General features: G+C 46.9%; 1 protein-coding gene across 1 annotated transcript in view; it reads right to left on the bottom strand.

The window, feature by feature from the left end:
- IGDCC3 (immunoglobulin superfamily DCC subclass member 3) overlaps positions 1 to 26,489 on the bottom strand; it is a 101,231-nt gene that overhangs the window by 68,303 nt on the left and 6,439 nt on the right. Inside the window, exon 2 of the mRNA XM_071441187.1 lies at positions 22,488 to 22,793. Within this exon, the coding sequence (XP_071297288.1) occupies positions 22,488 to 22,793 (306 nt within the window). The remainder of the gene's footprint in view (positions 1 to 22,487; positions 22,794 to 26,489) is intronic.

Raw genomic sequence — 26,489 nt, 5'->3', positions numbered from 1 at the left:
AAAAAAAAAAAAAAGCCAGGCATGATGAAAGTGGGGCCCTGATGTGCTGAGACAACTCGCTAAAAGAGCTCTAACTAAAAACAGCCACATGCTCTGCGTGGTTAAAGGGACAGCTCTCCCCTTCCCAGTGCACGCTGCAATGCCAAGACCTGCACGAGTGCGTTTTTCCACACGTGGAAAAGAGCTGGGATAAAATACTGAGCGCAGTAAAAGCCTACCGAGCCTCCAGCAGCCCTAACGGGGAAGCCATGAGCCTTTTGTAATACACAAATACAGCAGCAGCATGACTGGGAGGGAAAGAGAGGGGAAAACCAGAAGTACAGCCTGTTTGCAAAGCTCTCTGAAGTGCCAGATACTTGCACATGCCTGAAAATCAGATTGATGCTATTCATGCCCGGCGTGCTCGTTTCCTGCTTGGCAATGGCATGTGCACTGAATCGAATCCACTAATTGTTCCGTCTGCACCACGATTTGCAAACGAGATCGCTTAGGAGCCAAAAGAAAATAAATGAGGTGTTTATTAGAAGGAAGGCTGATTTCATATTCTTCATAAAAGCAAAACAGTTCAGATGCTCAGTGCCATCTCCAACCCGCCTTTCTGGTTGAGATGTGACTTTGAGCTGCTAAAGCTTTTATTCCTCTGGAGATACTTGTTCAGCATTCAAAGCAGAAAGGCATTATAGCAACTCTGCCATCTATTTTTAGAGTAAACAGGTTTCTTATTCATTAATTACATGGGTCTTCAGATAACACACCGAATTTCCCATTACCTGGACTCTGTGCAGTTTTTCCCCCTGCATGCCAGCACACTGCAGACTTTTTATCAAGCAATTCTGCTTCATTTTAATCTGTGATTTATCTGAGGGCCCAGCATCGTTGCCTGAAGGGTATTGTTTAAGTAACAATACTGATGTACACATTCCCACATCAAATGTCAAGGGAGAAGAGGGCTGCTCCAGAGGATGCATGGGCTCAAAGGAAATCATTAAAAGCCACTGGCCTGCAGAAACTAAATTGTATTTGAAAAGAAAAACTAACAACAGACAGGAAGCTACTGGCAACCAGGCATTGCTTAGGAAAGTGGCTCTGAGGGGGAATAGCTCAGTTTCCCCTTACAAACTCTCATCACGGCCCAGATTTCTTTCTTAGGCAGTGACAGACACAAATTTAAATTCCAGTTCCTACACACAGCCGCGGTGCATGGATCGGTGTCATTTGGATTTAATTCTTGTTTTTCCCCAAAGTGCAGCGGCGTCTCACCACGTCCCTTTGAGGCAGCAGCAAACCTGCCACCGCCCGTGGATGGAGCTGGGATTTCACCAGCCTTCCTCACTCCCCGCCAGCTTTGAAGCCACTGGAAATTAGTGCAGCCCCATCAAAAGCAACAACTCCAATTAAAAGCTGTTGAGAGCCTTCCCCATTCTATATCCCAAATGTGCTTCTGTTAAAGCACACCCTCGAGCAAGCACAGATCAGTCTCAGGAACGCCACAGTTTTGTGACAACAGGAAAAAGAGATGCTTCATATTTGCTGACTCTGTCTATATTTGTTCAGGAAAGAAGAAATATTTATTTCTAGGATGGGATCTGCAGTGTAATACAGTTAGAAGCTACTTTTAAATTAAGGGAAGGGCTCAGTGCTATTTAAAAGTGAATCAGTGCAATGCAGGGAGAAAGCAAACCATTAATTTGGTCAGAATAATTTTAAAAAGAGCTAATAAAGCAAGACTTCATTATCTCATTCCAGCTGCTCAAAAACCATCAACAGATGCTACTAACACACCAAGGATGGAGGCAGCTTCCAAAGGTGTTGTGCAAAGAGCCCTCAATCCAGCGGAGCAGCAAAGCACCTACACAATTTACAGCTGAGAGTAATGCCACCAAGTGTTGACTTTGTGGCTCTGATCCCAGAAAAGTTAACACTTCTGGAGACTCCAAGGAGATGGGTACTGCAGCTGCTGAAAAGCCCCAGGGTGCTGGCAGGAGCCCACACAGATGCCACTCCCCACAGACACATCATCTTAAAGAGTTTCCAGCTCTGCATGTACCTGTTCCTTGAGGGAACCACACATTTTAGGAAAGAATTTGTGGCAGGTCTTTGAGTGCAAAAACATCTCTTTTCCTCCAAGAAGCCCAACACTTTATCAGATCTTCAGGAGCACATGGCACAAAGCACCAAGCTCTGCAGCACTTCCCAAGATAAAGGAGCTACATGGGTGCTATTTCTTTAGGAAACCAATACAGAGCAGAGGAAGAAAGGGAGGATACCCTCCTTATTTGGCACCACCATACTTCACTAGCAGGCAAACCACAGCTACTTTAAATGCATTGTTTTGTCCAAAATTCAGACTGTTTTACTTTGCAGCTCCATAAGTCCACATTCCTGGCTCACCAATATGATGGCACCTCCAGCAATTAGGAGTTCACTCACAACTGACACACATCAGCACAGCTGACATTGCCTGATCTGGGCCCCATTCAGGAAACATCCAGCCTAAGAACCAAAGCAAACTGACAGGCTCAGCCTGGATTTACAGGTTCTTCAGCCCACAATACCATGCTGTCCAAGATAAGCTGCAAGTGCAGCAGATCTCACAGATCATCTCTCAGAACAATACAAAATACTCTCATCTTTGGGAAAAAAAAACATTTCCAGTGTACTTCACACTAAGGAAGGAACAGAGGAATTAGATGCTAATTCATCTGCAAATATGATTAAACTCTGCAACACTAAGACTTCACTGTTAATTTAGTTGCAGGTCCATGTCATATGTGCAACAAATCATAAACAGGCCTATTAATTTACAACTTTACATATAATATATTCAGAACATAGCATAAAATAGCAGAAATATAGGCAGTTCCATCTAAAACTCTGCAGTTGGTAAATTAAATCTATTTGCAGCAAAGTAAATTGAAAAACATACTGAACTTATTACTGTGTCTGGTTTAATATCTACAAATGGGTTGGATTTCTCCAGGTGAATATTAGCCATATGCACTGAAAGAAATTTGGCTGTTTCCATATCTCTGCTCACAATATTGCTCTCATCCTGGAGGGGCTAATCAACCCTGACTGGCACTGGGGCTTGGGGTGAATGATGGGGCACATGAAAGTTTCAAAATTTGACTGTCCTCCAAACATTCTTAGGAATAAATATTGTGTTTTCTAAACACATCAGTGCCTTGTAGTGACCCTGCAAGATGTCAGAGGCACAACTGGAAAAACCAAGGTGTTTTGGTCCTTCACAGAAGCATTTAGATGTTTTCATACCCTGGGGACCATCAAACATGCACTCAGGAAGGTCAGGGATGTCCCACAGGCTATTACAGCTGAGGCCTTAGTACACAATGCAGAGTTGAGCTAAAATTTGAGGAGGAAGAAAATATTAATGTAACATCTTTTTTTCACCCAAGACAGTCTCCAGTGGTAGGATCCCTTCACTCCCCAGCCAGCAAACCCAAAGACAGTTGGACCAAATGTCTAACCAAGACACCCAGCCTGAGCTGCACAAGGATTTCCTAACTTCAGAAAGAAAATCCAGACCAGTACGTGAGACTGTGCATGAATTTCATTTTCAGAAGAAAAACATCCCCTTTCTCCACCCCCACCACCCTGCCCCTGCCTAATGGGCTTTATTTAAACTGGACTCACCAACAGCTCTGCCCCCTTCCCCCTTAATACTTTCAATCCATAATGCCTGAAAGGCTCTTTCCCTGGACCTTGCACGGTTTATAGGGTTAATTGAATGCACACTGATCTACTAAGTGTCCATAAGAAGAAGCACCATTCTTTAAGATGTCATTTCTCCCCCCGGCCCCCTCCCCGGCCCCCCGGACAATGCTGCGGGGCTGTGCCCGGCCAGGCTTGGCCCCAGTGAGGTATTGTTCCCCTGCCGGGGGGGCCTTTGGAAAACAAAGCAAAACAAAAGAATCCCTCACATGCCTAAAAAAGGAGACTTCATGCCAGAGCTAACCTTTGAAGATTTATTCCCCGCTGCCCTTGTGACCCAATTCAACCTCCATTACTCAGGAATTCCCCAGACGAGCCCCGAAAGGCAGGGATGGAATTTCGGACTTTCTAACTCATTTGTTTGTGCAGGACAGGGTGGTCTGGCAACCCCGGCCAGACAGGGAACTCGTGTGCTGGGAGAGGCTTTATATAAATATACATCTGTATTTATAGGTACTTTAGGTATTATATGTCATTATCATGATGATTCCCTCTCCCTCTGCTTAAAATTGCAAATCCTCACCTTGCACAATGTGCCTGGATTGTAATAAGCTTTTGTGTGGTTGCTTCCCTCAAGCCTTAGAATTCACCGCCTACTTTTGGGGCTGGAAACTGGAGGGGAAAAAAATAAAGAGAAAGGAAAAAGAGAGGCTCATCTACATTATAAAACTGAAGCATGTTTCTCTGGAGAATATCTCTAGTGGGGTGAGAACTTGGGAAATGCTCTTTTGGGACATGTGCTCCAAAACACCTCTTGTAACAAAGCCTTGGGAGGGCTGTGGGGAGAGTGTGATCCATGATGTGCTGGGCTGGGCAGATCTTAATGCAGGACCAAGAGAGATGGCCACAGAAATGTGTCTGTGCCTGGCAAAAAGTCAGATAAACCCTAAAGGAAAGAAATAAGAGCTATAAAGTCAAGACAGACCCACCCTAGGAGCATTATCTCTGCATCACTCTTTTGTCTGCAGATGGCTTTCCCAACAGCACCGGGGGGTTGGGGGAAGCAATCCAATTTAACACTAAAAACTTGGAGGAAATAGCTTGGGATGGAGTCATAAAAATGTCACATATGCCTAGTCTCATTAGTCCAGCAAGGGATGTGTCCCCCCCGGCGTGCCGAGCACAAACCCAGATGCAGAGTGTGATTATCCCAGGTCCAATTTGAGCCTCCCAGTTCGAGCCCTGCTCTGCTGGGTGGTCACAGTCCATGGAAGCAAGGCTGTCATAGCCACTGATGTCTGGGGCAGGAGCTGCACCCCCTTTTCAGGGTCCACTTTCTCTCCCTGCACAGTAACTCTGAGAGCTTTTTGGCCCGTATTTTGCTCAGGGCTCACTAATCAGCCATGGTTACCCTTGGACCCTTGCTCCAGGATGGCAGGGGGATTTTGCATGCCTCAGGTGCTGGGAACAATGAGATCTCGAACTCTGGAGGAGGGGGGAAATTTTTCCTCGTGGTTAGTGGTAGGTGACAAAACCTGTCTGGATGGAAAATAACTGCCTGGCTCTCCTGCTGCCCACCAGCCATGTTCTGCAAAAACAGCTGCAAGCTGCCTGCAGAATTCCTCAGCTTTGAAAGAGCTCAAGCCAAGGCACCTCTGCCTCAAGCCAACATCTCCCAAGGTGGAGGGGGACCTTTCCTAGGAATGCTCCTTACTCCAGTCCCTCTGCATTGTGCTTGGTTGAGGAAAAATAACACTGTTACAGCTGCTGAACACCTCACAAACTGAGAATCCAACACAGGTTTATCTACAGGAGACCTCAGAGACATTTGTCTTGATCAGACGAGGTGCTCCACACTCCCACAGCAAAAAATACTGTTCCAAAAGACATGATCCTGCCTACCTGGGCAGCAAGGCAGGAGCAGAGAGCTCTCACAGACCATCAAGCCATGACATGAAAATATTGTGGCCAAATTGAGTGTATACCCCAGCACACGTGTAGCTCTTTGGAGAGCAGGGAGTTGTCTGCTTCCAACACCATCCAACCTCAACAGCTGGCAACACCCTGCTCTTCTTCACTTACAGCACCAGAAAGATTTCACCAGCTCTGTGACACTCACAAACACAAAGTGTTAAATCACTGAAGCTGCTTAAGTGCAATAATTAATGATCTTACTGCCATTTGTGTGTTAAAAAGCGTCGAATTAGAATGGGACCTTTTGATGTTGGCTTTGAATGAGCACGAATGACTCCAGCAGAGCAGGTTTGAATTCCTCCCCAGGCAGGGCACTCAGCCCCATCAAGGGACTGCAGGCTTTCACACTCCACATCAGCTCTGCAGCACAGCTCTGGACTGTCTCAGCAGCATCCCACCCCTCCTGCTCCTTCCTGTCCCCTCTGAAAAATGACAGTGATACCGTTCACCTGCTCAGCTGGCCCTGCACGAATCCCCTCACTAATCCTGGCGTAGTCCTTTGTAGATGGAGGGCTGTTCTGGGCTGGAGCTGTGCTGATACAGGCCAGCTGGAGCTCTGCTCCATGAAGGGGTAGGTGTTGCTGGGGTCTATGCTCAATACCTAGGAAACAGGCTTGAGAAATGAGGTTATGCACACAGCGTGGTGCTGCACGTGAACTAGTAAAAAGAGCTTTACTTCTGCCTAGTTGCTGCAGCTCTGAGTGACTGCCTGATTACTCCATCTATATACAGTAAGGCTACACTGTAAATATGTCAGCGTGGTGTCAAACAGACCTCAGAAGTGGTAAGTACAAGGTGAGACTCTGGAATGTAAAAACAATCCCCCTTTTTTGCCGGTGTCTGCTAAGTACATTTGCTAAATGTCTAAACTGTTATAGGCAAGAGCTTCAAAGTGACTGTCGCTCAGCATGGCACATCTGAGGTGGATGCAACACAGCCCCACACTGGCCAGGGAAAAGTCACCTGCAGAATCCACTATACCATTATCCCAATCATTTACAAAATCACAGCAGACACACCAGAAAGCCTCCTGGATTTATTCTAGGACTGCAGAGGCCCTTGAATCCCATGCAGCAAACCACCCAAGCCAAGCTAAAAAGCCCTGTAGACCTAAAATGCAGAGACATCTCCCAAACAAACACAAAGTAGGCTGAAACACCCTCACTAAGCAAAACTCCATTAAACTCCTGACCCTCCTCATTAAGATAAATGAGGTCTGACTGTCACTTTAACTTGCCACCCTTTCACTTAAAGCTGAGAAGGAAGCAGATGCTTAATTAGCATCCCTCATGGGCGTTCACAGGTCTCAGTGTAAGGAGGAAGCAATCTGCTACTTCTTCAAAATCCTGGGTGACATTCTCCATGCACCGACGGCAATGCACACTGCTGAAGTCCCTGGAGAACAAAAACTCCAGGTGTGAAACTTGGGCTTTGCTAGGAGCCCATCTCTCATCTCCCTGTCCCATGGCAGCCCAAGTCAAACACCTACAGCTACAAGGTCTGTGTGGTCTCTGTAGCTGTGGGTAAAATTAAAGATTTGCTGGTTCTTAGCCAAGATAACTCATCCACTCCAGTTACAGACCCAGGAATGGAGTACTGTACAGACAAAAATCCCCATACACTAACAGATGTGCAGTAAAAATAACCCAAACAAACAAACAAATAAATAAATAAACAAAAAACCCCCACCAAACTCCCCAAAATCTGTTTTCAATACTTGTTAAATACCAAGGGTTTAAACCACTCATTTGAAGACCAGCAGCTACAAGGTGACTCTGACACAAACCACAGAACACAAACAACAAATGATGTGTATGCAACGAGTGGAAAGCTTCAGTGTCTTTTCAATCCTACAAAGACAACTTGGATTTAACACACTCATGAGTTTCCCTGGGAACTTGCATCTTCCAGTACTACTCACCCAAATCTCAGGAAGGAATTACTACAAGAAGCACTAAGAAGGAATTAGAAATCCCCAAGGTACCAAGACTGTCTAAATAAATCACCCTTTGAAGAGCAATTCAGCCATTCTTGTTCCCACCTGACAAGACACTCAGTGACTTTCTCCAGTGAAAACACAGCGAGTCTCCAAGTCAGAAAGAGCAACAGATTAGACCCCTTAGGAAAAAGATAAAATGGACTATTGGCTGTTAAAGAGTCCTTGATTTGAGGATAGGATTGCAGTTCAATTTTATCAGCTGCTCAATAGGTACATTTAGTGAACCACATTTCTCAACTCAGACAGGAATTAGCATTCAACTGGGAGAAAACAAAGCAATTTGATATAAAAACACATGACTGGAGCAAAGTAGGATGGAGACCACTCTGACCTCCACAACACCATGGAAATTTGCAGCTGAACCCATTAAGAAGTCCACAAATACCCTGGATTAAAATCCCAAAAAGTCACCTTTAAGCACCCCCCTCCTTTATTTTCCATTAAAAACTCCTGGTTGCGTAAATTGGATTCAAATGAACGTATTTACATTTGCAGTAGGAACCTGAAGTCAGGCTGTCAAAATGTCACTCTGTCACTCATGTTTTCATCACACCCCGTCACAACACCGAGATGTTTCGCTCACCGCCTCGACAGCCTCCTTGGACACAAGGGAATGAGTGGCAGGAAGGAAGGACGGCTGCTGGGAGGGTGTCTCGGAAGGATGCTCTAGTGGAAAAGTGTTATTTGCCTGTGAATTCTGGCACGCCAGGCTCTTATTGTTGTTGGCTTTCAGCCAAGCACTGCCAGGACACAAAAAGTCAATTTATGTCAGGATTTTCATTGACTCACTCCCGCTCGTTCCTCATGGTTTTGGGGCAACTTATTATGGAAGCTGGCACTGGCTAAAAGAATACTTACTTTTCACGTAACTATTCATCCTAATTAACAGCATGCCAGGATGGAGAGTAAATTACAGCAGGACAGGATCATCTTCACTGTGAAAAATAGTGTGTTATTAATCTGGGACAATCTATTGTATGTCAAGGATTACATGATTCCTCTCATCTTCATTTAAAAAAAAAGCCCCCGGGGAAAAAAACCAATTCTCTAAAATCAAACAGTTTAGAGCCATAAAATCCCACTCTTGTACATGAAGTTTCTGAAGGCAGTAGAAATCTCCAGAATGAAAATAAATCCCAAGTAGGACCAAGATTTACTACTTGAGGCTCAGCATTCAAGGGAAAGCATCACTAAATTATTACTTTCTGTTCTGTAACAGGATGCTCATGGTACACTGGACATGAGGATATTTGCATCAGTCCCTACTCAAGGACAGGGCAATGATGAAGAAGCTAACCCCATTTCTTCTGGTCTGTGCTCCCAGAAGAGTTCTTTCCAGGCTCTCTCTTCAGATCTTTTGGGTAGCAGCTCCCAAACATTTTGGAACCAACTTCAAAAAGCAAGTCAGAGATGCACATGGGATGGTGTGAGACCAGCATTGTAGAGAAGACACTCACACAACCTAAGGGCAGAAATTCACCTCTTTTTTGGCTGCTACCTGACACTTATTCCTGCAGAAAGAAACATCCTGCTGCCTCTCAGGACCCTGGTTTCACTTGTCCTCAGGAAAAATACCACCAATGCCAGAATTGCTGTGATAGGGTAAGGTTTTTCAGCTCCTGCCTAGTTGCTTACCATGCCAGAGCAGTCTGCTAACCTTCCTGGGCCCTATGCTGGGAAGAAAAGCTGGAAAACAGGATGTTTACAGTCTCCAAAACCAGGACACAACCCAAATTATCTCTTAGGAATCACCTCTTAAGGCAAGGTTCTGATTTTTTAAACATAGCTGCTCCCAGTCCACAGATGGAAGCACAACCCATGTACCAGAATATCCCATGTTTAACTAATAATTCTTTAAAAAATAAAAATACTTATTCTCAATACCTCTAGGTTGCTCTTTTCTCTGAACCAGCTGGTTTGGGCCCTGTCAGAATCAGGAGCTTGCATTAACCAGAGCTGATGTACTAACCCATCAAATTCTGCACTCCTCTGAGATGTTGCCTTCAAGCTCATTATCCAAAGCCTAAATTGCCAGGAATTAGATACCTTCACTCTGCATATCAGCAGGAAAAGGGGGAAGGAAAAAAAAAAATCAAATACAATTTACAAGCCCACAATCTAATTAGGAGAAAAACTTCCAGTCCTGAAGCATTTGTCAGTTTTTCATCCTGCAAAATGCATACTAATCCCCTGTCCCTGCCTGCTGCCTGGGACTGCCATTACTCTGCTTCCACAACATGCCAGGAGTGATCAGCATTAGGCCTTCCTAATGTGTCTCCGAAACAATAGCAATTACAGAGTCGTCCATTCATATCTAAAGGCTTACAGACTACAACTTCCCTCAGGAGGCTAAAGACATTTCATCGAAGCAATTATATTTATGTAGCATTAAAGTACTTTCTTTAAAGCCACGGCAGTCACCTTTTTGCATTCAAAGCAGAGCAGTAACGAGGAGCCCTCTCACCCCATCCAAACTCCTCCAAGCATATTTTTTGCCTGTTTAAAGATTGCTAACACACACACACCTTGGGGGTTTTGCTGCCTTATTTTTAATGTTATTACACTCCTTTCCCCAAGGGATCTGACATGCAGATTGGAGCCTATTTACATGACAAGGGACCAGAATGGAAGAAGCTCATCAGTTTATTCAGCTTTCCCAGCTCTCATCATGTCATCAAGGACCTTCTGATGTCTGGCAATGCCGTGAAGCCCCAACTTCCAGGATTTCACAGTTCTGTCAACCTTAGCTCTCGTTATGCTAAAAGCAAAATGTTTTCAAGCTTCTTTTTTTCTCACCAATCACAAATGCTGGGAACATTTTTTAAGAGCATCAGCTAAAAGTCAATAGATGACCTAAAGGAAATAATAATTTCTTATTTTTTAATATCAAGAACCCAGAGCAAGTGCTACGATTTAGGGAGCGAAGAGACAGCTCAGACCAGGTTTTTAACGCTGGAAGCTGTCAATTCAGAACATCATTTACCTTCCACTCTTTCACCTTGCTTCTCCCACAGGAAGCAAAGCAGCTCCCTAGAAATATTCCACCTATGAATTTCACAGTAAGCCTCGCAAAATCAAAACGCGAAGCCTTGGCATGACGTCTCAAATCTCTGCCATTCAACAGCTGATCATATTTTCCCTTTGAGCCGCACCAGCTGCACTCCACCGGCACGCCTGGCTCGCGCGGGGCTGCCCGCGGCAAGTTTGGCATCCCGGCTTGAAAAGACATTTCCTTCCAAGCAAAGGCTGTGCCTAGCTCTGCTACACAGTGGGGATTTTTTTAGTGCTTGAAACACTAATAAGAGGAAGGGATTCCTCGTGTTTGGCCAACATTTCCTTGGGTCTGGGCTCTGTATCTTCCTTCCTGAGCTCTTTGTGTTGGTGGGCAAGAGCCATCACAACTCCACATATGGGTGCTGCCCAGCTTCTGACCTCAGAAGGATCTCCCTGCAGCTCTCCTGTGCTTTTGGGGTAGGGAAACCACCAGCTTTGGATTTTGAAACTGGCAAAGCACCTTGCAGGTCTGAAACCTTACCCCATCCCTCCTGTCTCCCCGAGTTCTGCTGCGGATGCCGCAGGCTGGACCAGCTCCTGGCCGCTTTGCCACGCTGCAGCCAAGCGTTGTCCTGGCCTAAGGATGAACTTGTTGCCATGGCAGGAGTCGAGGCATGCGTTGCACTGCTGGCATGGCGGCGAGCGGCAGCTCGGAGCGCCGGCTGCTCCGCCACAACGGCTTTTTGTTGTTCCTTTCTCACAGGGCAGCCATCCTCTCTCCGTGCTGGAGCAGCCTGGCAAAACCCAGCTGACCGTAAAGCACAGTAGCACCATGGCTGAGGGCCCAACACTGCTTTTCTCTGCTGCAAACTCTGCCTCTTCCCTGCCTGTTGCAGGGCACAGCATGGGAAAGCCAATCCCATGGCACAGGCGAGCGTCCCACTGCAAAGACAGGACATAAAGGGAAGCCGAAGTTTTGAGGCAGGAGCTCTGGCAGACAGAGATTTTAAGAGAGGGGAGATAGCATCACTCCAAAAGGAGGCTGTCCCCAGCTAATGCATTTCCTCACTGCTGCTGGAATGTTTGCACAGGACAGGCTTAGCTTGGCTGCCTTTTAAAACTCCCTTACAGCTTTGATTAGCCTTGCTAAAACTAAGGGCATCTCTCTTTCACACACTAATTAAGGACAGGCTCAGAAGAGGCCGGTATCCCTCATTGCTGCAGATTTTAACAAGAAGAAATACAAAGGTAGACTTAAAATTAAAAGCAATGCTCCTTCCTGAGCAGTGGTTTCAGTGCCTCAGAGATTACAAGCCAGCCCCGCTCTGCGTGTCAGCAAGCCTTTCCAAAATAATGAGCTTGCTTCCGTCCCAAGCAGCTCCTGTTGCACTGGAGAAATGAGCAGAAAGGTATTATGGGCTCACACTCACCAGATGGATGTCCTGCTTTGTTCTCCGCTTACTGAAAACCCTACACATACAGTTTGGATTATCTTCATTGTAATTCTAATCACCACCTCTCTGTTAGGGAAGGAGGGAGAAAGGGAGGGATCCTTGCCTCTGTCAGGAGAGCTAATTAAAAGTTGTGAGTCATCCAGACTTCTCCACACATTGGAAATGCTTTTGGAAGTTCAGGTAATCTCTCATTCTTGGGAGGACCTAGTTAGTAAAAGAAAAATTAAGCAGGCTCCCCTTGGGCAGGGAGCTGTAGGAGAACAAATCCATTTTCCCCACGGGATGCAGCAGTGTGAATCATCGAGGTGCTTCAAACACATGCAAACCACTGTCTAAAGCAGAAAGGCTCATACATGTTCCCCAGCACAACACAAACACTTCCCGTGCACCTACACCATGCCAGCTTTTAAAACTCCTTCTCCAAGAGGCTGTCACATATGAATATACACGGTGCAGGGAGACTTCTGTTTTCCCATGAAAGAATTTCTGACCCCTCTGGCTGGTACCCGGATGGTTAGGCACAAGCTCAAAGGTCTCAGAAAAGTCAGAGCCAGGAGGCTCATGAAAATCGACAGCTGGCAGCGGCGTGAGGTGCAGCAGTGCCCCAACTCCTCAGCCCTGATTAGGCACAGAGCAATCAGCACGGAGCAGCCGCCCGGAGGCACCCGGCCTCCCCGGCCCCCCTGCGCTGGGAAGGAGCTGCCGGTGCTGGTAACGAGCTCTGACAGCTTCAAGTGGGGTGAGGGTCCCCCACACCAGCTGTGCAAGGACAGGGAGCAGGCAATGGGCCCCCAAACCCAGTGGGGATGGGGAGATCTGGGGAGGACCAATGCCACAATCTCTAATTCCTAGAGAAACACAGTTGTCTGAGATCAGTAGCAACAGCCAGGTTTCCCAAGGCATCAGCCAGCACACTGCTTTGGTAAAACAGTCAAGTCTTGGTCCTTTAAGTGTAGCACCCAGGCTCTGTATTTAGGATTTTGACCAGCCCCTGTCATTTAGAGGTGGTGGGTACCTGCAGAGCTTGAGCCCTTGTGAAGGTCTACAGCACCCATGGATGTCCCAAGGGACAAGAAAGCTGTTTTCTCTTTGGTCATGCAAAAAAGCTTTAAAAAAAGATTATTTCTGCTGTCATCTTTCCAACGGCCAGTCCAGCATGTGAAGACTTTTTCTTCTCTTTCTCCTCCCTTTCTTTTTTTGAGAGACAGTTCAAGCTGACCCCCTTGAGGCCCTGTCTCTTCTCCTGAGCATTAGGATCACTAATGAAAGATGCAGTCAGGACTTTCCCTCCCGCCCCTTTACACGTTGCCGTGGGAAACTATGGTGAGCTGGACACGGATGCTGCTCTGAGGAAATGAAGTGCCTTGGCAAGCACCCTCACCTCAGACAGAGCTGCCATGCTGGGGCCCAAAGGGATGTGGCTGCACTGCTTGGCCACTCAGGCAATGTCAACACAAGTGCCCAGGACAAGAGCAAACCCCTGGACTGAGGCTGAATGTCCCACTGCCCTCTGGGGAAGATGCTGAGCTGCAGGGAAAAATATGTTTGTGGGCAAACACCACCAAATAACAAGGGAAAATGAGACAGACTGCTGCTTCCTTCCACCTGATCATTTTGGAGATTTGATCAGCACCATAAATCTGTTTGGATTCAAATGCATTTAGGCTTTGCTTCATGGGAACCCCAAAGGCCCTGGAGAACTTCTTGGCAAAATAATGCTCCAGCTGATGTTCCTATCTTTCTACCCAAGGCACATCCAATCAAAAATACACACAATTTTACCAAAGCCATCTGCAAACTAATTTGAACTGGCACAGCCTGGGCATCTGGACATTTGCAACCAACCCATCCCAAATATACATTAGCCCTGACTTTTTGTTGTATGTGAAGGCTTAGGAAAACTGGAATCACACTTTTGCAATGCTTAGTGAAGCCATGAATCCAGCTTGTGCAGTCTTGGTTTTCCTTGTCCTCCTTTTTGAATCCATGACATTCTCCTTGATGATTGGAAGTTCACTGTGTCCCTTCCCTTTCTGATACCTCCAAATTACACTCCTCTGAGTCTCAGCAAACAGTGAACCCCTTGGTAGGGTGAGCTATGGTTTGGGATGAAAATGGGCATCATCCTGCCCACAGAGCTGGGCAGGGAATGCCATGCACTGCACTCAAAAGCCACCTGGCAACCTGCAGTGCCGTGCTCCAAGATGAGCAAGGCGATTGAAGAAACACAAGCTCCTGCTCCTGGTCAAAAACATCTCACAGGGATCAGCCATGACTTGATCTGGCAGGTTTGCTGTCCCTGCCCTTCCCAGGCACAGCAGGCAGGAAAACACTTGGTTTTTCCTTGATGAATAAGCACAGAAGAATCGATCAAATGCAGCAGAGTACAATGCTACAGCTGAAGTATGCACACACTGAACTTCTCTGCTACTGCAACACCGCCACTCATTTACACATCAGCAGCCTAAAACTATCTCTTTTGTACACCCAAATTGATCCTCACTCTTAATTAGTGCTCTCAGTTGCAGTAAAATTTCATTTGTTTCTTCCAAATGTGGCCTGATCCATTGTCCCTCTCCCTTGACCTGTGAAAATTAGTCATTGAGCTCAGTGACAGTGGTAAGTGCAAAATGCAGCATCAAAGGGACATAATGGGGCCTCTTAGGACTGACAAAAAAACACCATTAATCAAGGCATGCTCAAGAGGTGCCAGCTTACTTAGGCATGTGAGTGGGGCCCTCCCTCGGAAGGGAATGCAGAGGAGGTGTGGGTGCAGCAGAACCTCCCTGCCCCAAGAGCTGCAGTCTGCCCCACACCCAGGCACTGCTGCCTCATGGGCAGATGGTCTCTGTTCTGTATATCCCAGTCCCAGGCATTTGTACACCTGCTATCCAATAGAGGTTACGGAGATGCCCTTTTCCAGGCTGCTCCTTGGCTTGGAGAGCAGGAATGGAGCCCATCTTTAAAATGCTCTTTAAAGCTCTGCTTTAAGTGCGTCTGTGGCCTCTGTCAGGAGTGACGTACGGGACAGACACCAGATCAGGAGGGAGATGTCAGCATCTGCTTTTCCAGAGCTAACACAAGAGTCTGCAGACTCACAGAGGTAAATATGTGACACTGTCCATCCAGCAGCACCTTGCACAGACCCCCTTTTGTGATCCCAGAACCAAGCTAAGGGGGAAGACACAAACTGCACAGACAGACCAGAGAGCTGTGGTGCTGGGGAATTACACCAGGAATCAGGACACAAGAGACCTATGGAGAAACCTGCACAGGTACAAAGATATGCCAGCCCTGCAGTCAGTGAACCAGCAGCAGGGCAGCTGAAAGGGTAAGGGACCAATTTTAGCTGATCTGGCAGAGAGAGTTTTAACACCAGAAAACCAAAGCAAAGAGGTAAATCTCTTCAAAATTCCAACCTCAGTAGCAAACAGTGTGTTTAAACCCTCTCCTGCAAATCCATGTCATTAAACAGAATAACTTGGACTCAGCAAAACCAAATGACTCTCACTTTCAAGGTCCTGCATTCAGAAGCCCACAATGGAGAACAATGAGGTGGGGAAAAAGCTGAGGATCTTGACGCCGCATTCAGAGGCCATCTGGTCCGGCCAGCACAGCCAGCGCTGGGAACGGGCAGCGTCGTGGGCTGAGATTTAATCCCAGCCACTTATTGGGTGACCTCAGGCGAATCGTTTGACCTCCTTTTGCCTCAGTCAACCCAACTGTAAAATTGGGTTTAAAGCAAGAACCTCTCTGAAAACCATATGCTGTGCCTAGGAGGAGTGGGAGCAGACTCCCTTCCCAGCAACAGGGCTGCCATGGTGGGTAAAGCCAAAACCAGAGTGGAAGAGGAGGTGCATAGCCAGATCCAGCATCCCCTGATGTCAGGAAGCTCTGGCTGATGTCCCTCCCAGGTCCCATCCTGCTAGCTCTGGGAAAGCAGCTTTGGCACCTGTGCAGAGACTCACCCATGAGAAGGGATTTGTGAAGTCTGACCTCACTCATATCACACTGCACCCAAAGACCCCAAACGTTCAAAGGTTACTCACTAGAGCATGAGCATGGATTGCTCTGATGAAATGCCCCCCAAAATTGATTCCTACTCACAGTCTTGCCAATGAACAGTGGCAGAAAAGCAGCTCCTCTCTCACCTGGGCCCCAGTCTGGCCCCAGCACTGTGCACCCCTCGGAGAGAAACAACAGTGCAGGTGAAACACCATGGCCAGCTAACCTGGGTCCCTGATAAACACAAAACAGCAGTTTGGCCCCCCAGGTGTTCACAGGAGTGTGCAAATCATGGCACTGATTGTAAACACATCCTGGCTTCAGATAAGGGAAACTGAGGCACAGTAGGTAAATGGATGTCACTGGCCACACCATAGCCAGCTGGGACCCTTGGAGGGCAAAATGAGAATGCAAGCCACATAAGCAGAGACCTGCCCTCCTGACTAAAATAATACAGGAGAGTGGCCCAATACTTTGAGTGGCTGGAGCAGAGCAGCAGGCAGAGGAATGAGCACGTTACAAGCACACAGGACTGGGCACTGTGCTGTCCCCACAGGACTGCCCATGCAGGTATCACAGAGCTTCAACCCACCTTAAAAAAGAAGCAGAGAGCTGCCTCATACTGCAGGTGCAGGCTGCAGAGATGTCAGAACTTCCTCAGCTGTGCTCCAAGAGTTAATTGAGACAAATAACTCAACAGTGCTGCCATTAATGAAATTCTTCTGATATATTTCCCCTGAGCTTTCTATAAATGACTAAGTGACATTACTGCCTGCAGTGCAAACCCCCTATATGAGAGATAACGCTGCCGGAGCTAAGGTTGGCGCATCCACGTTAGAAGCCTTGGAAAGAAGTGCAAGATGATATTTAAATAACTATCACACTGCTAAGAAATGAGCAGCCAAAAGAAATATGGTCTTATAATATGCTCAAGTCTCAGGATGAATCCTGGCTGTTACATGCAGACGCTGAAATGCAGTGGGTGGTAAGTGACAAACTCTTTTAATCCTGCAAATCTACTAAAATTCTCAGTCAAATCTCCAATTTTCCCCTGGTGACTCCTATATTTGTACATTTGTTTTGCAGCACACACACAGGGCCAACTGTACTGCAACAGTACAGATGTGAGAGGCAGCATCACGTGAACCAGCATGTCCTAGGGGCAGCCAAAAGAGCTGATGGAGGGAAATAACCCACTCACCCATCATATCCATCTCCTGGAAACCTCTCACAGTGTTTCTGCTTTACTTAATTTCTTTTGCTCTCATTTTTTTCCTTTAGTAATTCCTCATGGGTATTTTTCCCCTCTGAGACCCACTGCTGCAAGCCCAGGATTTGCTCTGGGCTTGCCATAAGCACTCAAAGCACAGACAATATAGAAACATCACTGGCATTAGGGCTGAGCCCTTCTGCTAAGCATTGGAGAAGAAAGGGCAATAAATATGAGCAAAGCCACAACAGGGGGGGAAAAAAATCTAGTTTATGGATGGAGGAAACTTGGCACGTAACACCAAGAGTTAAACTGCAATAAAATTCAAATGACCATTAGCAAAAAAGTTCCTGGGAGTAAAAGGAAGACGTCTCCAGAGCTGTAACTGACACCAGGGCAGACCTTTATTTCCAGCACATTTTGCAGCAGTAAAACAAGGAGTCACAAAAGCATTCCACCTCCAACAGCAAAAACAGGTTAACTAGTCCTAAGCACAGGCCATAGGTAGGGCTCTGCTGACAACACAGATACTGTACAGGCACAAGGGAAACCAACAGCAAACCCACGTGTTAAGGTCTGCCTTGATGTTTTGAGCTGAGACTTGCAATCTGCATCCGAACAGTGGCATTGCCCAGGAAATACCTTGGTGACAACTTTGGTGCCACCTTATTTAAACCTTAATTTAAAATGCTAACTTCATAATGAGTGGAACAAAACTGTGTAAAAACATTTCCCACTCTAATCCTGGATTGATCCCCCCCAGTATGGCCTTCTTTTGTAATTACATCCCTTTGTGATCTCACTCTAATGCCTTGTATTGTGACCCATAAAATAATCAGCCCCCTTTGTCTCTCCCTAATCCTTTTAGACTTCCTTCTTGTCTCTACACTCTTATAAATGCTGCCATTATTTGGGCTCAGCAGCTCTTCCCACCACCCCAGAGCCTGGAAAGGGGGCTGCAGGTTAAACCCTGAATATATTCTGTGCAGAGGAGCTGAAACGATGGGAAGATCTTTGCTGCTTTAAAATCCCTGTTGGATTCCCAACCTCCTCCCCTAGCCACACAGCTTGGCAGGGAAACCAACCTGCAAGTTTGCATATGCACCAGCCCTCCCCACTTCTGTACCTTGCTGATGACCTGAAGACCTTTGGCCTCGAGGCCACAGTGGCCAGTGTGTTTGGGGACAGCATGCTTGTCCCCAGGCTGGGTGAGGGGAGCTGCTGCTGCTGTCTGCAGGGATCAATGCAGAGAGGAGTCACAGCATCTGCCTTGCCCGAGCTATCAATCCTGCCCTCCTGCCGGCAGGGTAAGTGCCACGGACAGCCACACACAGTGGGATGCAGGAGCAGAATTTGGGACAGGATGCAGAAGGAAAGGGGGTCAGGGAGAAGAGAAGGGCACAGAGATGTGTGCTGCTATGCTTAACTACAAACCAGTCACCCTGCAGCAAGACATAGGGAAGAAAATGCCTTTACAAGCTCAGATGTGACCAGAGTTATTATCAGGTCCTGCAGTACTTCAAATACAGGGAAGGTCCAATTCACCAAACTTCAGGAAATCACTTTGGCTGTAAATTGCACCACTGACTTAATTCCTTTTGTTCCTTTTTTTTGGTGTGTTTTTTTTGTTTGTTTGTTTGTTTGTTGTTTTATTTTTGGGGGTTTTTTTAAAGCATCAGATCAAACAGGGAAAATTTCTACTCTCAGGCTGGATGTATGCAGAGCCTGATCTGATACCCAGTTTGATGGTGATTTCCAGTTAGTGATAACTGCTTGTTATTGAGTGATATAATCAATGGGTCTTACTCCACTGGCTGGGCTGTGATTTATGATGATGTGGAGCCGGGTCCATCAAATTACAGCATAGGCAAAAAGAGCTGGAAATGCCACGAGATGACACAACCAGAGCAAGTGAGGCCAAGTTAAGCAAAGGGTGGTGATGAGAAGAAAGGTGGCTGTGTTCCAGGGAGCCCACCTTCCTGAGGAGTGGACTCTGGATGTTAAAATTGCTCAGAGGGTATCTTCATCCACAGAGAGCCAAAGCATGCTCAGCTTCTGGCATGCACAGGGGAAATCCAGCTCCTCAGAGACCTGTGAAACACAGCCAAGCGGTGCCTCCAGAGAACACTCTGATATGAAACTGATTTTAATTAAGACAGCTCAGAGTCATGCGAAACTATGGAACTGTCATTGAGAGACAGAAAAGATCTGTATTCAATAACCTGATCAGATTATAAAAACATGTTGCATTCCACAACCTTTTAAACTAACACACCAGAGTTTGAACAGACACAGAAACAGCAACTGAAAGAATTCCAACCGGGGTGTTAGGCAGAGGGTAGAAATGCTGAGGGCCTCCCTGCTCAGCTCAGTCACACGTGGGCTTCTTGCACACTTGTGCTTGTTCAAAAAAAAGTTACACTACAAAAATATTATCAATGGTTTTAGCACCTGATCAGCCAGTCCACAATCCACCCAAGGTCTGCTTCCTTCCACTGAGTATCTTTGATTAACAATGGCGACATACAGAAATACCCCAGAATAGAATGAAATCAATTCAATGAGTTAATTTTTAGGAGGAAGGGTTTAAGATGTGCCCTCTTGGTGAGGCAAATGCTAGCACCTTGAGCTCATCAGGGCTGCACACGCAGTGGCTGAGAGCAGCATATTCTTCCAGTTAAATTTTACTCAATGCCAAGTGTTGAAGTAAATTTGAAACATAAAAATATGATATCGAGCCCACATTTCCTGAATGCAAATATGTACATTCCTCCAAGCCAAGAAGATTATATTCCAAGCACTAATACAAAGCCAGGGTCTGTAACGGTGATACGAGACTAACAGCCTGCCTTTGAAGACAGCGAAAAGTGCAACAGAGCTCTCGAGGGGCTCCGCTCTGTCAGATCTCTTTTATTCCTCTGCAGCATGGCCTTGATCAACTTTCAAGATTTTTGTTTGTGAAAGGTTTTTATTTCTCCTTTGCTTTTGTGTTCAGATGTCAGGCTCAGAGGGAAGAGGAGATCAGCACTGGGATGAGGTTTTACCCACCGGCAGTATTTACTCTGCTCTGCAAAGGTCTGCTTAGCGCTTGGGCTTTTTTCCCTTCCAGGCAGCCAGCACCCATTCCTTCGATGCAAAGGTCCCTAAAAGGGGGATAATTACCCTTCTCTTTTGACTTGCTGATTGGGACTTGGAGCAAGGAAAATCACTGTCTCTTGTGTATAACCACCCTGAGACTTGGGGGCTCAGGGTACAACTGTGATTCATTCTCAGGAGATTTCATCTACGATTAAGCAGAGTCCTAAGTGCAAGTGTGTGTTCCTGCGGCTCAGGCACAGCAGGGGAGCTTGCCCTGAGCAGCAGGTTACATTTACCCACAACATCCTGTTTTACTCCCATTATCTGCATGCACCTGTGGCATCAAGGCTGGGGGGGGGGGGGGGGGGGGGCTGTTTGTGCTGGCTTCACCCAGACCTCTTCTCAGGGCTGGCAACAAACTAAGCCTGAAGCTAGAATAGAGTCCAGAGCATTTTCAACACAATCCGTTTTTCATTTTGATTCATGTGAAACTACAGCTACAAAAGGAAACGCTATTCAGGGACACAGCACATCACATACATATTGATGCAGGAGCCAAGATAACAGTGTTTATTGACAATCCACAATCTCAAAGGTAATTCCTCTGGCTCTCATGTCTCCAGTTTACAGGTCCAAGAAGTTTGGCATTGTGCTTGTGCATGAGTCGGCTTCTAGCTCATAAATGCCAGACCCATTCACCAAAAGTGCTCCAAGGTTTAGCACCACAAGACTGACAAGTTTGAGATCCAGCTGCTAATCTGGCAAGGCCCCAAAGCCCTTGGCTCCTGGACAATGTCACTTCTTACACTCCTGAAAAGCTAGGTTTGCAGATGGCCACTTCATGTACTCGGGAATTGTTATACACAAGGGCTGGAGTGTTCCCTTGGTGGGCTGCCAGCCGGCCCTGGCACTGCGGGGAGCGGGCGGCAGCATTCCAAAAGGCCCCCAGTTTGGGAAATGCAGACGAGACCTCAGCCCCAGACTTTGCCTTAGACTTTTCCTGCTTTGCACCCAAAAATCAGGGGTGATATTTGCAGTTGCAGCAGAAGCATTAGTAAGTTGCTTGCACAGAAGGAAGAGCAGTAACCAAACAAGCTGGAGAACCCTTCAACAAAACTTAACAAACCAGTGTTCCGCCAGGTCTCGTAGCTGTACCACACACCCATCCTCACACTCACATAGAAATTACATCCAGCAGCAACTTCTGATTGAATGCAAAAAGGATCAGTGGCTGCACTCCCAGAGGCCCCAGACAGTCTGTGGGCAAAGAAAGCCACCAACACAACAGGGATAGAAACCACTACAGACCCCCAGCTCTGCTGGGTGTCAGTCCTGGGACAAACACCCAGGACTGACACCCAGCAGCAACCAGAGCTGACAAGGGCGAACCAGGAGATCCAACAGGACCCAACTGCTCTGGCCAGGGCAAAACAATGGGCTAACATCAGGTAACGTGCAGAGCTGGAGTCACAGCTTGCCCTGGAGTTCTTCCTCCCCCACCTTTAAATTTCATTCCCTCACTGGCATTTTCATCTCTCTCCTCCTCCAGGCTCCCCCATCAGACAATCTATCTGGTGTTGTTAGCCTTGTTCCCAAAGGCAATGCCACGCCAGGTAGTAAATAAGACCTTGCTGCCTCTACACTGCCAGCATTAAATAACAAAATGAAAGATACCATGACCTTCAGGAGGTCTTTGCCTATGGTTTGGGAAGTGCTGCCTGCCAAGCAGAGCCCAGCTGTGCTACACAGCAAAGGGGCTTCCAAACTCACCGCAGGAGATACACAAACCACAGACTACTTCACCACATGATTTTAGAGTAACTTACACCTCCAACACAGAGAATTTGCTGCTGGAAGGTGGCTTTTAGTTTTCTACCCAAGAAAGCTCATGAGCTCTTCTTTCACATTTGGACAGCTACAGACAGATTAGATGCCAGCCAGATTTTGACACCAGCTCCAGGGTTTTTCTCTCTTCCCTCTCTTTAATCTCCGCTCCATGAAAACCCAGCACCCACCATGCTGCCCTCCTGCTTCCCAACAGAGCCAGTGCTCCTTGTGGGATTGCCCTGTGAGGTGGGGGTGGGATGGTGTCTGTACTTACTTGCTGCCTGAATCTTTGCCTTCCGGCTCACCAGCAGCCCGTAGTGGTTCTGTGCCATGCAGTCGTACTCGCCTTCATCCGAGGAGCCATCTCCCCGCACCCTCTGGAAGCGGGAGAGGTAGAGAGACCCGTTGGCCAGCATAAAGGCATTCTCACTGTCCACGATCATCACGCCATTCTTCCGCCACGTGATGGTGATGGGCTGGATGCCCTCCACCTGGCAGTAGAGGATCAAGGGTTGCTCCTGCACAGCTATGTCATCACTGGGCTCCACAACGAACGCCAGCTCAGAGGAACGGCCAAAATCTAAAATGAAGAGAGTAGGGCAGAGTCAGCAGCATGTCCAGGAGCAGCAGCAAGAGTCAACTGCTATGGCAGGAAACAGGATGATGGAAACATTTGGAACCTGCTACGAAGTGCAAGTGTTTCCGAGAAACACAAAACCCACAAGAGGCAGGGTTTGCCTCCCAAGACTTTTACTCTCTCAACCTCAGGGTACAATTTCTTACAGCACAACCACAGGCAAAGTCCTTCAAGGCTGCCTTTGGAGGCTCCAGTGAATGGGACAGGCAGACACACCCCTCCAGCAGCTTGCCAAACCCTCGCTCCACTCCATACTGCCCTGAAGATTGCCTTTCACCTCCCATTGTAAGTGTGCAGCATTAGACGATTAAAACTTGCACAAACATGGGGCATCATCCATTCCCTACCCCGGAGCAGAAGTGCACACAGTGCTGGAAAGCCATTCCTCTCCCCACATCACCAGGCAGAGGGGCTGTGCCGTGCCCCAGACCCGTTTGCAGCACAGCCGGCGGGGGTGAAGGGGGGATCAGCAGCTCCCGATCCAGACCATATTGCCACCGGCATCTTCCCGACACTTCTCCCGCTTGGCAGAGCAGGAGGCTGTTTGCCTCTCGCACGCAACACCGTGCCCTTCTGTCGCCTTGGTCTCTCTCACGCTGTAACAGGCAAAGCATGGTGCTATTCAGCCCTTAATGAAGAGCAAGTTAAGCACCAAAATACAAATGCACAATGTTCCGGCTCAGCCACACAAAAGGTTTCTTGCAAAGCAATTACGCTAAACGATGTCCACGAGAGATAAGTTATTGCAGAATTTGTACCAACAATAGGCAAACCCTCACTTCCCTTGACACAGATACGTCCTAATTTACTTCTTTCGCCATAAGAACATTTAAACGCTGTGTCTTTGGCACGTTATGCTTCACTTGGTCACAACACACCTTTTGAGGGTACAATTTCCCCTGTAGTCATGATCAGACACTACAGAAGATGACAGAAATAGAACTATTGCTTAAAGATTGGCCAAAATATATGCAGACATGAAAGACAAAAAGAGGCCAAGGAACAAGAGTTATATAGATATTTGAAGGCTGTAAATGTAGGGATGGAGGTGAACTGGGTTTTTTTAAAGAGGAGCAATGGTGAAGAAATTCCAGCAGAGTAAGAAAACTACAGTTTCATCCAAATATGGAGAGAGCCTTTCCAACAGTTCACTTCTGCATTGGCCCTTCAAGGTGGGGGTTTCCCAACCTGTGATACAGCTTCTTTCCTCTTTCACAGGCTCAGGGGGAACCAACTCCACAGATACAGAATTGGCAATATCTCTTGCCAAACACCAGCCACAGCACAGGCTTTGTAATACCTGTCCCTCATACAGACCCCACTAAGGACAGGATCCCCCCACACGAGGCTCAAAAGCAGGGCAGACTGTTAATGCATAGTAAGAATAACAGAGATGAGAAGAGGCAGTTACACTAAAGAAAGAGAAGAAAAAAAAGTCTGTCTTTTCTGCTCTGCAAACCCAGTGAGATTTTTTTTTCTTTCTTTCTGTAAATCCCCACTGCTTTCTACGGCAACTTAAATTGGATTATGGGGGATAAACATTGAGTGCAACCTGAGCCGAGGCAGATGGACGGAGCAGACAAAGACAGCAGTGGTACTGCAGGGCCAGGCCAAAGGTACTGCCAACGAGGTATGAGTGTGTGCAAGGAATGGACAAACCCCACTTAGTGACAGGCACCTAAAACACACACTTTATTAACCCATTAAGTCTTAAAATGTCAGGCTAGCTCCAGCCATCTCAGTGATCTATCGCTCACTGTGACTCCTTTTTTATGAGATAGCCCTGGGGTCCTCTCAGCAAGTCAGACTACAGCCAGCACAAACCCATCAATTACTTTTTTTTGGTGAAAATTAAGGAATTAGATGAATGCTCTGCATTTTTCTGCAAAGTGGCCAGAGTCTCAACACCATGCTGGGGCCCCATTCCCTGTGTAGGTGCTCTGGTGAGTTAGGTAAGATAAGGAACCTTGCATCCTGATGCTGAGCCAAAAGGGACTTGTGACTCCAGAAAACTGAAGATTTGAGGATTTAGCCTAATGCGCAATCAGAAAAAAATCCATAATTAAATAAATGCCCCATCTTCCCCCAGCACCCCTGTACTCTTAGATAAAACAGCTTATTATTATATGTACAATAAAAGGAAGAATCAACATAATTACATGCCCTTCCCACAATTGCTGTCATTATAACAACCATCATTAAGGCCTGTGATTGGAGATAATCATGTTTGCCTCCATAAACATTCGGTCTGCGTCCTCACTCCAGGCTGCTCGAGCTGCAGGAGTGATGATGCTCGTGATTAGGACTGGGCTCCTCAGACACTTGCTGGAGTGGGGACTGGCACTGGTCCTGGGGTTCCTTGGGCTGCACTCAAGAGCAGGACTGTGCCTTGAGGTGTGACACTGTGCAACTGGTTTGTTACCTGCTGACACCTTGAAGTGTCCAGAAGCACCCAAATTCCAACTCAACAGGTTTTTCTCACGGGATGCTTATCAGACCTTGAAGAAATCTTGCTGCCTCCTTCCTGAAGTTTCAGGGCCAGGTGCCAACTAACCAGATGCATGGGGAGAAGCTAGATCACCCCACCTGGAGAGCTGGGAGAAGCCAAGCTCTGTTTTTTCCCTATCTCAAAGGCAGACTCTGAACACAGAGCCCTTTTTTCCCAGGATGTTCAGGATGAGAGACAAAGGGAGAGATGCTCATAGAGGAACCTCCACAGTGGGACAAGATTCCTGGTGTTTGCTCTAGAGATCAGCTCAGAGGAGCCAGAGGGAGAGCACAGACAGGATAAGGAGTAGGATAATGGTGGGAGAGAGGAACCCACCCAATTCCATCAGCATAAAGAACTGATTGCGGTTACCAGTGAGGCACAGAAATGATGCTGCAAAGTTGGAAGTAAATGACACTCCAAAGGCACATGGAAATAGTAAAAGTGCAATTAATTGAGAGACAGCAAGGAAATTGCTGAGGCTGTGCACATTCACTCAGGGAGTCTGAAAGTCCCATCCCTCTCCAACAGCTGCCTGTGTATCCAAACCCCTCTAATCCCACAGAACATCGCAGGTACCTCCCAAAACAGACTGCAAGGCAGCATGGCTCACAGGCACTCCCTGCTCGAGGCAGGAACTGTACAGCTCTGCTCGTGGCAGCTCGAGTGTGCAGTTGGAGCCGGGGCGTCAGGCAGGCAGCTGAACAGCCCGCTTGTCTCGGCGCCGGCAGCGCAGGAGGGAAAACTGCTTTGCTTTCTGCAAGGGGACGGAGGGAGGAAGCGTGATTAGCTCTGACATAAAGGCCACAAGAAAATTACTGGAATCCTCATTCTACAAGTCTCCTTTTGAGAAACATTTACCATCTCCCTGAGCAATATAATATGTGACTATATGTGCAAATATTTAACAAAAACTACTTCCCCTATTGATCAAGCAAGCCAGGCATACTCAGAGAAACCAATTAGCACTTGTGCTTTTGAACCAAGAGATTTATTTAGCGCTGAGAGAAAGAACTTCGAATTAATGGGAAGCTTAAAAGACACTTTGAAGTACATTTTAAAAAAAAATTAAGTTTAATTATTTTTTACTTGACACTGTGATGCACATTCAGGGCTTCAAAAGAACTTGCTTATACCCCTGTATTGTCCTT

This window comes from Agelaius tricolor, unplaced genomic scaffold, assembly GCF_023055355.1.
Source record: "Agelaius tricolor isolate 1412-34295 unplaced genomic scaffold, bAgeTri1.0.p SCAF_16, whole genome shotgun sequence".
Classification (NCBI taxonomy): Eukaryota; Metazoa; Chordata; class Aves; order Passeriformes; family Icteridae; genus Agelaius; species Agelaius tricolor.
Note: the sequence above shows the minus strand (reverse complement) of the source record. Positions and strands in the feature narration are given on the sequence as shown.